Source organism: Conger conger, chromosome 6 (assembly GCF_963514075.1).
Source record: "Conger conger chromosome 6, fConCon1.1, whole genome shotgun sequence".
NCBI classification, from domain to species: Eukaryota; Metazoa; Chordata; class Actinopteri; order Anguilliformes; family Congridae; genus Conger; species Conger conger.
Window position 1 is genome coordinate 56,811,006 of NC_083765.1, and position 15,116 is coordinate 56,826,121.

The 15,116-nt window shown below is 39.3% G+C and overlaps 1 protein-coding gene across 1 annotated transcript in view; it reads right to left on the minus strand.

Annotated features, from left to right (window-relative positions):
* Positions 1–3,254: 3,254 nt before the first annotated feature.
* LOC133131610 (homeobox protein DBX1-B-like) overlaps positions 3,255–15,116 on the minus strand; it is a 30,110-nt gene continuing 18,248 nt past the window's right edge. Inside the window, exons 3-4 of the mRNA XM_061246982.1 lie at positions 3,964–4,163; positions 3,255–3,572 (exon numbers count right to left, since the gene is read on the minus strand). Coding sequence (XP_061102966.1) covers positions 3,255–3,572; positions 3,964–4,163 — 518 coding nt within the window. The remainder of the gene's footprint in view (positions 3,573–3,963; positions 4,164–15,116) is intronic.

Consider the following 15,116-nt stretch of genomic DNA (forward strand, 5'->3'; position numbering starts at 1 on the left):
TCTGATGTTTCTTAACTCCTGCTCTACGACAGCCCTACACCCTGTGCCCTTGACCCTATCCCCTCTTCACTTCTCCAGACTATCACACCTGACATTCTCCCATTTGTCACCTCCCTTGTCAACTCCTCCCTGTCTTCTGGCTGTTTTCCAGCATCCTCCAAGAGGGCCCACATCACTCCGCTGCTAAAAAAGCCTACTCTGGATCCCTCCATCATCCAGAACTACCGCCCGGTATCTCTTCTTCCTTTTCTTTCTAAAACCATAGAACAAGCCGCTTCTACTCAACTTTCTTCTTTCTTTTCTAACAACAACCTGCTAGACCCCAATCAGTCTGGCTTCAGATCAGGCCACTCGACAGAGACTGCGCTCCTCTCCGTCGGTGAATTACTCCATGCCGCACGAGCAGCCTCCCTCTCCTCTGTCCTCATTCTTCTAGATCTCTCTGCTGCCTTCCACACTGTGGATCACTCCATCCTCCTGTCCGCCCTGTCAGCAACGGGCATCTGTGGCACAGCCCTGGACTGGATTGAGTCCTACCTCTCTGGTCGCTCCTTCCAGGTTGCCTGGGCTGGTACGGTATCTACACCTCGGCCCCTTGCCACAGGAGTTCCCCAGGGCTCAGTCCTAGGCCCGCTTCTTTTTTCTCTTTACACTCGTTCCCTTGGCCCTGTGATCACTGCACATGGGCTATCCTGCCACTGCTATGCGGACGATACCCAACTCTCATCTCGTTCCCACCATCTGATACACAGGTTTCAGCCCGCATCTCTGCTTGCCTGAGTGACATCCAGAGCTGGATGAACAACCACCATCTAAAGCTCAACCCAGGTAAGACTGAAATGATATTCATCCCTGCTAATACCTCTCCCCATCTGGATCTCTCCATTTCCCTCGGGGATACCACACTCACGCCATCTCCCAGTGCAAGAAACCTCGGCGTGGTGATGGACAGCAGACTGTCCCCTTCCGAGAACATTGCAGCGGTGACCCAGTCATGCAGGTTCTTCCTATACAACATACGGAGAATCCGCCCCTTTCTCACCCCCTACTCGACCCAGCTCCTGGTCCAAGCGATGGTTCTGTCCCGCCTGGACTACTGCCTAGACTCCCTCTTGGCTGGCCTCGCAGCGTCCGCCATCAGACCCCTCCAACTTATCCAGAATGCAGCAGCTCATCTGGTCTTCAACCTTCCCAAATACTCACACGTCACCCCCCTGCTTACTTCCCTCCACTGGCTGCCTGTCATGGCTCGCATCAAATTAAAAACATTGGTGCTAGCCTTCCATGCAGTTAAGGGGTCTTCCCCAGCTTATCTACAAAAAATCATCAGACCCTACACCCCTGCCAGCCTCCACAGGCCGCTTGGCACCTCCCCCTCTCTGAACCTCCACCTCACACTCACGACTGTTCTGGCTCCACGGTGGTGGAACGAACTCCCCGTTGAGGTCAGAACTGTAGAATCTCTCCCCACCTTCAAGCGCAAACTGAAGACGCACCTCTTCAAGCAGCACCTCTCCCCATCCCTCCCTACCTCCCTATGAACCTTAATTGTTGTCTTTGTGATTTACTTTGCGTATTTTTAGTTGGCTAGGTAAGCAGTGTTTGGATAGTTATGTTTGGTCACTTTTGCTTTGTTGTTTGTTTGTTTGTTTATTTGTTTGTAAAAATCAAATAGGCCCTGGTCCTTATCTTTGTTGTACAGGTAGCAGTTGAAATTGTACTTCCCTCTAGGGTCTTTCAGCACACTTATCCCTGGTTATGGGTATGCTCTTTGTTGTACGTCGCTCTGGATAAGAGCGTCTGCCAAATGCCATTAATGTCATGTAATGTAATGTAATGTCAGGCTAGGTTATATAAATAATAATAAACTTGATGGAATTTTATTGTGACAGAATGTGTACCGTAGGCATATTGTTTATTCTTCTACTGTTTACATATTGTGTTGTATCTTTGGCTAATTCCAACCACAATCGCAAACCAATAATTTTGAAAAGCTGTTAATTTGTATTAATTGGTATCAAGGGATGATTTACCTTCTTAAGCCACATTGTGCTAGAAATACCAATGCATTCCATAAATAAAGATTAAATGTCCCATGTTCATGTTGGGTTTATTGTGATACATGTAAAATAATTGAATAAAAGACAGTTAAAGATGTTTTTACTGATCAAATTAAAGACTGAAGTGAATGAATACCAATTAGTTACGGAGTCCTGGAGAGCCATTATGTTAATACATTGAAGGAAAAAATCACAAAAGAGCTTGAAGAAACTAATTAGGAGCTTATTGATACTGCATTAATTTGATCTGGTAAAAAATGTTTTTACCACTTTCTATGCAATTGTCTGCAATATAGCTCAATAATCACAATGTGAACATAGGAATTTTATGCATAGATATTCATGGCATAATGTGACTTAAGAGGATAAATAATCATTCTAAACATGAAAAGCACCTAGTTGAGAAAAAAATAGCTTTACATTCTGGAATTGCAATTGTGGGTGGAACAAAACTCTGCATACAGAGGGGGTCCCCAGGACCAAGGTTGGGCACACTGGTGTAGGTTTATGTCTTACTTGCCTATTTGTTTGGTTATTTATTCATTTTTCCTTTTTTTTTGTTTATATATTTTTTTATGTATTCTACTACATAACATTATATTATTATTGTTATGAGGGTTCATGCTTTTTATTGGGTTTTATTGTTTTGATTTATTGTTGATGGTTTGTATATTTATACAGTAGTTTATTTTATTTCTGCTGTACTTCTAAAAAAAAATACAATCTGAGTTGGGCTTCTTAAAATGTTTTTATAAGTTTATCTACACATTTAACATTTTTGTACTCTCATAGTATTTTTGATACATAATGTACATACAACAATTAGAACATTTTTGTCCATACAAAATACTCTTAGACCGAAGAAGCTATAGCATAGCTACACATTACAAAATCAGTGCAAATAGCAAATTATTTCAAAGAGATATCCATTTAACAACCATGAATTTGTGTCTGTGGTCGAATCCACTCGAATCCCTGGATTCTAGATTCAAAGCCGTTTTGAAAGGACAAGGTTTTTCATTACATAATAGCAATAAGCTGTCCCATTCAGTTGATATTCTTTCGGCGTAGACTGTTAGGATATCTGCTGTAACCTATGGCTCATCCTCTTGCAAGCGTCCTTTTGCTACAACAAATTCCGACAAAAATTATGTCGGCTTACATAGGCCAACCATACCGTATACCGTAAGTAAATTAAGAAACTGTGATTTCCTCCTCCTCTGATTCTGAAAAGTCCGAGTGTTTGGTGGAAAAAGACGGCGACGAATGTTGCGATTCCACACTTTTTAAATTATTGAGCTCTGTGGAAGTGTGGCAGGTGACCTTGCGGGGTCTCTCTGTGTGAAAGGCCTCTTCCTCTTCATCCGAGGACTTTTTACCAACATCGGTAAGGTCTGGGTTTGGGTTCATTCTCGTGGGTAGCGTTTGCTCCCTGCACCCTCCAGAAGATAGTAGCTCCCTCTCTTTTGAATTTCTCCATTTCATTCTTCGGTTCTGGAACCAAATTTTTACCTGGACAAACAAAAATACAAGATATATTAGCTGTTAACGTGTAGGTCTATGCTATGTCAGATTTAAGTTGAAGTTATACCTTTACAACCGGCTTTCATGGCAAAACATTTTTTTTTTATCCTAGTTGACCACAAAAAATAAAACAGAAAAAATGGTTCCAAAAGCAACCCTGTGATTCCATCGGAGAACCCTGTGTTGTTGAAGGGTTTTTTTTTCGGGCGAAGTGGTTCTTTGTCTGGAAGCTTTCACACTTCATATTTACAATACACAATTCCATTAAAGAACTAAAAACTTTTTTTCTGAAAAACTTTTTTTGCATGAAAGTGTTTATTGTAAAAAGTGTCATGCTGGTCAGCTGATTTTGAGCTAGTTTAATTAATAATTACCCTACCTGTGAGTCTTTGAGATCAAGTTTTTCAGCAAGTTTCTTTCTCTCTGGCTTGCTGATATATTTCTGTTTGTGGAACATCTTCTCGAGGGCTTTACGCTGCAGGTCAGAAAACACGGCCCGTCGTAGCATCCCCCTCCTGGGTTTCCCTCTCGCGGTAAGCGGCCAGGCGAAGGTGCCCGGAATAGGAACCGATGTAGATGCTTAAAAAGAAACAAGAAATGCAATTAGTCGAACTTTTGTAACATTACAGGGCGTTTTTCCTCATGAAAATAAGACCATTTCATAATGGCCTCTTTAAAATAAACATAAATAATCCTAACTGTTTGTGTTATTTCCTTCGGTGAAATGCTGGAGGCATCTCATTAAAACATTGCTCGGTTCTCTCAATGGCATTGGTATGGTAAAGAGGTAGAGGGTTGCCCTTTGAGGACGTTCCAGTGAGAGATAGCGAAGTAAGCGGAGTGTGAATGGTAATTGTGTAATAATGAAGTAAAAGAAAAAGATTGAAGACATTCAGCTAAACCATATATTATTGTAACAAAAGGGAAAAGAGACGTCTAAACTAAACACGGCTGCATTCCAGGAGCATTTGAAAGCTGTTGATGGCGGAGGTCCATTTGCAGGCCATATTCTTCAGTTTCAAGGAGTCTATAAACGCGAAAAGCTATGAAGCTTTGTCAAACTTGAAGTTTTGTCGAAGTTTTCACACCGCTAACGAGTTTTGCTATTATTGCTTAAATCGCAGCATTGTACAGCGTGACAGCGTGGCTTCGCCACCATCTATTTAGTTTTTAAATGTACTCATTAATTAATTTGTAGTTGAAAAAAAAACAAACAAACAAAAAAAAACCCTTAACGTTTAGTTATGATTAGGCCTACTACTCATGATTCTCCAGAGAGTATGACTCTTGTCGACAGCCTATATGATAGTCTGCATTATTCATTTTGATTGATTCCTCAACCACTGATTTTAAACTATGATGCCCTGACTCTGGACCTCCCACCACTACACCCACTAAACTATACACGTGGTTTTATGGGAATGCTGAAAAACGGAATGGCTGACAATGGGAAATTAGTCCATGACTGGTAAATGCCTAGCAGTGTCATGGCAGAAATCAGCGCAGTGGCTGTATGGCTGGCCAGGGGGAGCTGACCAATTTGTCATGGTGCTGAAACTATTGTCTGCGAACAGTGTCGAAGGGCACTCGCTCTGTGGGAATGCAGGGCCTATGAAGAGAAGCCTGCAGTTTCACTGTGAGAAGGGACCCGCCTCATTTGCCCCGTGACAATTTGGGCTAATTTGCAAATTAGTACAAAACGTTGCAAAATGTCAGCGGTCGCTACTTTTGTTAAAAGGGGTCATCGAATTGACGAGACTCATTCCATAGTATTGCACTTTTTCATCTTGAGAACCACGGCCTGTATACTCTTTGCTTGCAGCTGCATTTTAGCAGTAGGACAGTAATACTATAACACAACCAGTCAGATTATGTTAAAAGTAAGTAGGCCTACCTGCTAAATAGGAAGATCCGTCAAAATAAGGAAATGGCCGCATGCAGTGAATGGAAGACGATGGCGCTGTAAGAAAAGAGAAAACACAGGGCGTTTAAGTCAGAGGTAGCCTATTGCGTATTTTGGGTTCCACTCAATTTTGCTTTCAGCATCTGTAAGTTGGTACATACATTCACATAATTGTTTAAATAAACTGGTCAAATAATATTTGCGTAATAACCGCACAATGCTGTATGTAATAGTTTGGACTCGTCTTGACCCTCATCCTCAAGTAGGTAGACTAGGAAATGGGTATGGAGTCAAGTCGTATATTTTTTAATCAACACGGAATAACTCAACAGTTCAATTGAATTTGAAGGAAAACTTACCATTTGATTTCGGTGGCGCAAGGATTGCATTTATTCCAAATTTCAAATAATTCGGGTCTCTGTTGGTGGAAGGTGAACACAGGGGCAAGTGATTTTCACGAGCCACGGTTGAGGAGGTATTAACAGCATCCGCTGACGCGATTTTGAGAGAGGTGGTTCCTGAGTTCACCACAAACGCTGTCGGTGACGAAACTGTCCGGTGTAAATATATTGGTCGGTTGATCCGCAACAGATCCTCTACTAAAAAGCTTGGGTGAAGGGTAAACGCTGATTGCAACGACCGGGGTAGCGTCCAAGCCGTTGACGGCCTAAAAAGATTAGGATGTGTAGCAGGTGGCATCAGAACATTTGGAAACATCATAGTGCCGTTTTAAGGAGACTTCTGTAAAATACTCTCTTGGGCGATGGGTAGTTCTCTATCAGGGCCCAACCTGTGGGGGATTTTATAGTGGGCTGCTTTCAAATGGCCTTTCAAAACTGACAATTCGGACAATTGAGTTCAATGAGATTCTCCACATTATTTTTTTTTCTGTCAGGAATCCCTGCGCCCTGATTGGTTCAAGGATTTAATTTATGATAGGATTAGACTTGTAGTTAACAGTTTTGCATACTGACTGCCTCTTTGGCATACGCGGTGCCTATAGAATCCTAGCATGGTTATTGTTTGGGCGCAACATACATCAACTAATTAAAATGCTATTTGAACGTTTCAAAAGTCACGCTTGCTGAATGATATATATTTTCTAAAAAAGGAATACATTCGCTGTTTAAGCCCCCTGCTATTAGATCCAATTAAAAGGGCATATTCATTTAACAAACCATGCAGACCATCGGGAAGATGTTGTGTGTAAATGTTTAAGATGTGGTGTTGACCTATCAGCTAATTATTCGTCTTGAGTCTTTCTTATTAGCGTATGCTTAAAAGTAAAAATTAGACTTTTGATGTAAACACACTGATATCTCAGGGTAAAAGATTAGTTTTCTCTGAAACTACTGTAGGATAACATAGGTTAAATACATGCATGTTAGGCTATGCGCTATTTGCGCAAAGGATAATGATGTTGATGATGATTGCTTGATGTTTGTCTGCGTATCCACAAAAATATAACATTTAACTGTCACAAGGTAAGCTTAAAACTGTTGATTTTCTGCGTCTATAGTTGGTTAAGCTCATTTTATTAAAATAATTGCATGAAATGTAGACTATTTAGACTACCATTATTTGCGTTACATGTTATTTTCTCTGGTCGTCGGATTTAATTGCATTTATGGTCGCAGAACGATTTAACATATGTATTAAATATTCTCCGTTAATTTGAATGGCTACACTGAACATTTGCACAAAAGCTCGGCCCCAGCTTTACACATCTTATCCTACTTACCACGAATTATTCCCTTCAGCTGTTTGTCTCTTTTTCAGTGAGTTATGAAAAATAATGTTTATTTATTTATTTATTAAACCACCTTTATTTCCACAATGCTTTCGCGATGGTCAATTGTTTTAAAATGATGGTATTCGTAGAAGATTATTTTAAACCACGAAACATTCTTAAACTTCATGAAAGTTTAAAGACACATTACATGCCTCATTTAGGCTGAAGCCTAGCATATACCATTTTATTTTTTATTTTATTTTATTATTTAAACGTGGCTGACAAACAGCCTATTATTGAATAATGAAATACAACAATAAAAATATGCCCATGAGCCATTACATGTGTAAAAATATTAACTGGAATGACTCTTACCATAAGCTTTTGACCTCATCATAATGTCTTATGAAAACAGCGGTGTAATTATCATGGTAGGCCAACCGGCAAATGACAAGAGCAAGAACACCCGCTGAAACCAACCAACAAAAAAGCAACGGATAATGAGTTTTGATAAGCATTTTGTTCTGTCAGACGAGAGGTCTGAAATCAGAGTTTCCTAGAACTATGACTAAGTTAATGCCGCTTGACCACCGCTTGTTTTGTCCCAGAAGCGTTTTAGCTAGCTTAATCGCCAAATGCACTGAAAGCCACGTATTCCTCTTTTAGTGCAGCTTGCAAAAGCCAGGTCGTGGACGAACATTTTCAGAAACAGATTGTTCCTGACATGATTTTACAAATCAGTACTCCCCATGTAGGCTAATCTTTACTGTCCCAATTTGACAAGAAACTACACAATTATAAATCATATCATATAATAAATCACCACTCATATCAAATCGAAGTAAAAACATATGGACCTTAGGTTCTCTGTGAATATGCCGATGATACAATGAAATGCATAGGCTTCTTACAACATACTATAATAATGCTACTATGCATAAGATGGGCAAGTCAAAGTATGTTCTTTATTAGGTTTGGTTAAACAGCCATGCACTTTAAATAGCCTAGAAGTAATACATTGGTACATTAAGCTGTGCAAATGTAGAGACGGCTGATGCTTTTTCAGTAGTGTAGAAAGTGAAAAAAAAATGTCATTAGAAATTGGTCGTTGCTGAAGTTTGCCATGAGCAGAGAATGACAACATGACTCATTTAACTATTATTCTCTTCATTTACACATTACATTTATCTCAAAATTGGAGAAGATGGGTTATTTGCAGTAGCCTATCTTGAAAATAATATTTATTGAAGCAAAGGGCAAGCTTGTGAAAGATTTGGACATGGCACAGCGACAGTGTGCAGGGTTACTGAGAAACTGTGCCTCGGGTTTTCTCTAATGAGTGATATGCTAAACAGGTGGACAAAATATGTTTTACAGTTGAACTTGTGCACCCAGCAGGAGCAAGGTCCGTTTGAGGAACTCCAAAGGTATTCCCAGACAGCAAGTGACTCCGGGTAAATTCTGGCCTGAAGTCTGCCAGTCCGGGTTGGAACAGCAAGGCCACTTCTTTGTTTTTGCAATACACTGAATACATTTGGGGTTGAAATAAAAGATGTACACGAGATGAAAGTTCAGAAGTTCAGCTTTTATTTCCTGGTATTTATACCTAGATGTGTTAAATTACTTAGAACATAGCACCTTTGCTATCAGACCCCCCAATTTTTAGGTGAGCAAAAGTATTGGAACAGAGAGTATTTAAATAAATGAAAGTAAAAAATTGCAATAACTGCAATAACTGCATCAAGCCTGCGACCCATTCACATCACCAAACTGTTACATTCTTCTTCTGTGATGCTTTTCTTACACAAATACAGTCTTCATGGGCTAAATCCAAGGCTAAAACCAAGAGTAGAAATTCAGAACTATTTATTGTTTAACCAATCAATCTAACAGTTCATATCTGGGAAAAAAGAAACAGCTGTCAGTCACATGTTCCAATACTTCTGCTCACCTACCAATTGGGTCTGATACAAAAGGTGATATGTTCTAAATCAAAAATACAGGAAATAAAAGCTCATGTACATATGTTGACCTCAAACTAAATTGTCTTCAGTGTATAGCAAAAGCAAAGGAATTGACTTTGCCGTTCCAATACTTTTGGAGGAGACTGTATGATCCTTATAGAACTGTATGCTGGTTTAAGTCTGAATTGGCATGTATTTTGCAGGGTAAAACCCAGTGATAGTCAGATATTATGACTGGTGGTACTGCAATACAGAGAAATATTGACTGCATTACATGGCTACTGACTTTAATATTTAAAACTTAAATATTACATTTTACAGTTGTGAATGTCCAACTATGTTCTCAGTGCAGGCACGTTTAAGTTAAATGCAGTTATCAATTTTGTCTTCATAAATTATGTAACCCACTTTTATTTTTTCATTTATATTTTTTTAAATGTAAAGAAAAAATAACATTTTCTTTTAACCAAAGGCAGATACTCTTTATCAGACAAGATCCTCAGCAACATGAAAATGATAAATGGTGAAGAACTGTATCTGATAAACGTTTCAGACCTTCCCATTTAAAAAAATGTAATCTGTGTGAGAAATATAACTGTCATTATGGTGCCATTTGCAAGTGTCATAAAAAGTTTGTTTGTTTTAATATCTTATAAATGGCCATGATTGCATCTCTTCCTGCCTTTGTAGTCCAGTTCATACTCGGAGATAACTAATTTGCACAAGACATACGGAGTCATTGTTCACAAGCCTGACTGTATATGGTGCTACACAGTAAAATGATAAGTATTAAATCAATATATTATATTGATTGAGTATATTTATATTTTTATTTTAGTATATTTATAGATATTCAACATTGGATCCCTTGAGTCCTTAATTAATGTACTGTTTGTTTCATCTCTCCAAAAAAATATTTGTACCACCACTTAAAGTCCGTACAAGTTGTTAAAAAATGACAATACAAGTTTATAATATGCATGCTGAATAACTAATAATTGGACCAGAAAATTAAAGGTCTAAGGTCATGTCGACCTTAATTACCATGATGATCAAATTGACCTTGTGTAGATACATTACATTACTTGCCATTTAATTTATGTAGAACACAATCACATTCAGGGTCACTTCAAAAGGGTCTTGAACAAAAATCTCTTCAGCTACAAAAAACTATTGCTAACATTTTTAGATGTAAACATAAAGTAAAATGTAGAACTACACTTTATTCAAGTACATGGTATTTCTATTTTTGTTGTTCGATAAAATATAGATTGTAGATAACAAAACCAAAATGGTGCAGGGATTTGAAAATTAGAATGGAGTAAAATGCAACATTTTTCACTTTTCTTTCAAGGAAAGAGAGAGGTGTTTGGGCAGAAGCCCTCAGTATGTAGTCCTTCAGTGCAATCTGTGACATGTCATTCTCAGCTGATTTTGGAGGGCTAAGGAAAGTGTTGCGCTAAAAGGGTCCCATGGAGAGCGAGTGTCTGCGAGCGGGGAAACCCACAGCGGCAGCAGGCACACTTGTCCATAGAGGAGGCGCAGGGGCGGCTCCCCTGCCACGTGAATGAGTGACGGCAGCGCCGGTATTGACGCGTTTTAGCCGAGTAATGGGATTGAAACGCACTATAGTACTAATGTCAGTTCGCATTACGTCAAACTGATCATATGCACCGCCGTGAAGTGCGGATTCGGTATTCAAAATTTCGATGTTAAAGAAACCCAAAGCCTCGCTTAATTCAAATATAATTCTCCCTCAAGTGTTTGTTGATTAATGCATTTGCATAACAGCAGACGACCATTGCCTTTTCAACGGCTGTATATGTCTGCTTTTTCTGCCGTTCCCTTCCCTAGCCTCAATAAGTTTAGTAAATAAATGTTGTGATGGACGGGGCATTCATGTGAATAGTCAAGCAATACTACAAAGAGGGAAGAGAATGTGTGGGAAAACTCGAGACATTACACTTTTTCCACTCACCAAAAATAAAACAGGGCTGGAAGAGAATGGATAGAACAGATATCCAAATCTTTCCAGGTACAAGTTATATATATATATATATATATATATATATATATATATATATATATATATATATATATATTCCTCATATGAAGAATAGTTTTCTCTGCTGAGGAATAAAGAAAGGCTGCTTTGTTTTTTTATTTTTCTGTGGATAGTTTAGAGTTTAACAAGCATTATTAACTCGCTGATATTGCAAAACATATACCAAGATTAATGATGCTTTCAGGCTGACCAATATAATTTTTCTAAATGCATTTGCCATTATAACATACATAAACATTAAATAACGCAACTTTCCAGATATCAATTTTTCCTGGAAATATTGAGTGACCTAAGTATAATATGATTGAGAAAATGAATCTGCCCATCATCTATCACTTTAATTGAGTTCTATTCCGTTAAATTCTACTTTTTCCACCCAAACTCACAAACTCACAAAAGTGGGTTGCAGAGTGGATTAACCTATCCTCCATCCGGCACATAATGACTGGAACCGGGAGTCTTAAGGGATGACTTATCAGTCTACATTCAACAGGTTAACTCACTGAATAATGGCTAATGGTTGAACAGACACGTACTGTGTACCTGTAACAGTTGCAATATGAGTCCTCTAGCAGAATAGATTTGGTTGCTCAGGACACAGAGTGGAAGGGAAGCATTTTTCATGCATTTGTAGAGGACATAGTTGTTCAGTTCTTCACCCTCTCAAGTAGACGTTGTGGCAGTCGGATGGATCTACAGTTGTGATTGGGCTGACTAGGCTGTCCAGCCCTCATATTTGTCCTGGATAATTCTCCTTTTATGGATTTATCCTTCCAGGCAGGATTTCATATTCCAAAAAAAGTCTGGTTAGGTTTTGCTCATTCCATAGACTGTATATAAGAAAACAGCCCCATGTTATGTTTGCAATGCTCACTCACCCCGTCCCTTTTTTGAAATCCAAAATAAGGTCATACTAGGCAAGACAAAATGGGGTCAATGAGGAAGGGGGTATTTCTTTCCTTATTTTTGTTTGTGATATATATAGAGACATCAGAATACAAACCAAAAAGCATTATGCAGTGATGTCCATGGTCAAATAGATTGGTGTAATGATGCTATTAACAAGTATTAACAGAACTGATGTGATTAAACAGTTGCGTGGCACAATCGTGACGATTTTCTGGCTCTCTCAACTACTTACACATTACAATGTGCATGCAGTCAATTGGACAGATGAAGCCTGTAATTGATCCAATTATATGCTTCAATTACACAGTGGAAGACCCAGGACCAGTGTAGCAGCGCTACCAAGCAAAATTGAACACATCCTGTTTATCTGAACAGTTCTGCATTATGTAAACCTTCTGTGAAAATGTTTTTCTTTTACTGTGTAATTATTTCAAGGTAGACTTGAATGTTATTTGAGACATTTAAGATGTCAGTGATATAATATTTATGATACATGTGACAATACAATTTTAACAGTGGCATCTGAAATCAAGCAGATTGTGTTAACTGAGGGGAAACTGCTGAAGTGTTCCCTGAGCTATACCTGCTTGAAGACAAAAAACATTTGAAATGGATTCTCAGAATGTAGACACACATGAGCACATGATGTAGTGGAATAATTTGCACACCACAGTTGGAACATCCAGGTAGAGAAAGTAAAAGTCCTAATTACCTGGATTTTCTAATTAGTGCAATTCTTCAGCCAGGAGGTAAAACAAATTTCATGGGTGGAAAAAAACATGAATTTTACTTTCTGACACCTGGACTTTCAATATCTGGTGTCCACTAAAATAATTATATTCCATATAATTCCATCAATAATAATAGTATATATTTTTAAAAAATATTTTTTAAGTAAATGTATAAAATGGTCCATTATTTTCTTAGGTGCTGGTAAAAAAGAGTATATATGCATGAAAGTGGTCTGTGAAGGATGTCTTTACTAAGTGCTGCAAAGCTAATGTCAACTGAATGCAAAGGAGCGCACAATGGCTTTGAATGTAGAGAGGAGAGGGAGGGGAGGGCGGCTAAAGAGAAGCCTGAAGCCCTCTCTCCTGTGAACAGCCACAGCCACACGGCCATCTCTGGGCCCGCTCTCTGATGCTAAAGACACAGGGCAAAAAGGTCCCAAACATTCCTTTGGGGTTTTCTGAACTCCATAGTCTCTCTGTGGAGAGGGTCCCTTTATTTAAGCAGTGCTTAAATGAGCTGGTGCCTGCCAAGTTGTCCTTTGAAATTTAAAAGTCAAATGGCGGCAGTGGTAAAAGTCCAGTAACGACCTCTGCTACAACACAAAATGCGCTGAATGTGGGACAATGATCATTCAGCAGCCGCACTTCATTGTGTTGGATTTTTCATGCAGGCCCTTGTATTTACTCAGATCAAGAGATTGTTTATGGAATAGGACATGTTACACAGAAAAAATAAATGTTTAAAACCCCTTAAAATATCTCATGTTTTGAATGTGAAAATTTCAGTTTACAGTTTTCTTTGTGTGTTATGCCAGAGGGGTATACAAAAAACCCTCTGGCGTAACACAAGACACAAAAATAAATAATATTTCCCTTAATATTTTGTCTGACTGGAAAAGGAGTGCAGCATTCAGCGGTTAATAATCCAAACAGGGTCAAAGAAAATTGTCAGAGCGTTTGAAAGAGAGCAGCACAAAAGGCTGGTGGGGGAGCTGTTAAAAAGAAAGGGCTCATTCTGGGGGGACTGAACTCGGTGCAGAGATGAACACTTTCATTCGCAGTCCTGCTGTATTCATGGAGGCGCAGTCCTGAAAGGGGACCAGGGCAGAGCCAGACGGCTGGGTGAACCTTTACTCTGACTCTGTTAGAAACACAGCCAGCTTTGCACTCGTAAGGGATGAAGGGGCCAAATGCAGGATTTTGGTCATTCAGAGAATCCCTAGTTAAAGCCCAGGGCCCATTTTCTTTACTGACATCAGGGGCTCCGGAGGCAAATACATTGGAATATTTTCATGAGCAGTTGTCTTTTGTGGCCAGATTTACTCAGCATCATTTTACAACATTCAAAATGATTGGACCTTTAAAAACAGTTTGCCTATATCTAACAATATTTGCTAAATTGAGGGTGAGCCACCTCTTTATGTTGGATGGTCATCCTTGTATGTTAATCCTGCACATGGGCCTTCACCTGTTCAAAGATGCCACCATTTCTTACTGCCAGATGGATTTTTTTGTTTCAGGCTTGCTTTTACTGTAGGTTCTTGCACTGCCAGTTTGGTAATTTCACCCAACTATAGTCACCCAACATAAATGCTTTACATATCCATGTTTGAATTCAAACTAAATGCCATAGTACTATATCTGTCATGTAGATTCCCATCTTTCTATAAAAACCTTTTGCAGTTTTCTCCTAATTTAGTAGCCAATTGTACCCTATCTATTCCATGTGCTCATGTGTTAACTAGGGATACGTCGCTTACACCCCATCCATTGGCAGCCTGGATGGATCAGGTGATCATCTTGCCCGTGACCATGATTCAGAGGCGCCCGGGGTGCTGTTGCAATCGTTGGAATAGAACCCTCTGTGTGCGGCTGCAACAAACTGCGACTGCTCCAAGGTCCGTTTCTTCAGCCGTGTGCCAACGCGGCTCTCGAGATTCCCATCTTTTGACAAAAGAGGTCTGTTAATGGGGAGGTATATGAATAAGTAAAGATGGGATAAAGGTTTTCTTGCATAGAAAAGCCATTGCACTTTAATACTCCATTATAATGTAGAGACAATGTAACATTGCCGCTGAGTGCTAGGTATAGTCTCTTTAGGCAGCAATAGAATTGCTTGATTATTTTAAGCAACAGGGCATTCAGTCAGACCAAAGAAAAGGAGAAAAAATCTTGAACTACTCTATGATTAATCAGAACAAAAGAATTCCGTGACTCAAAGGAAGGCC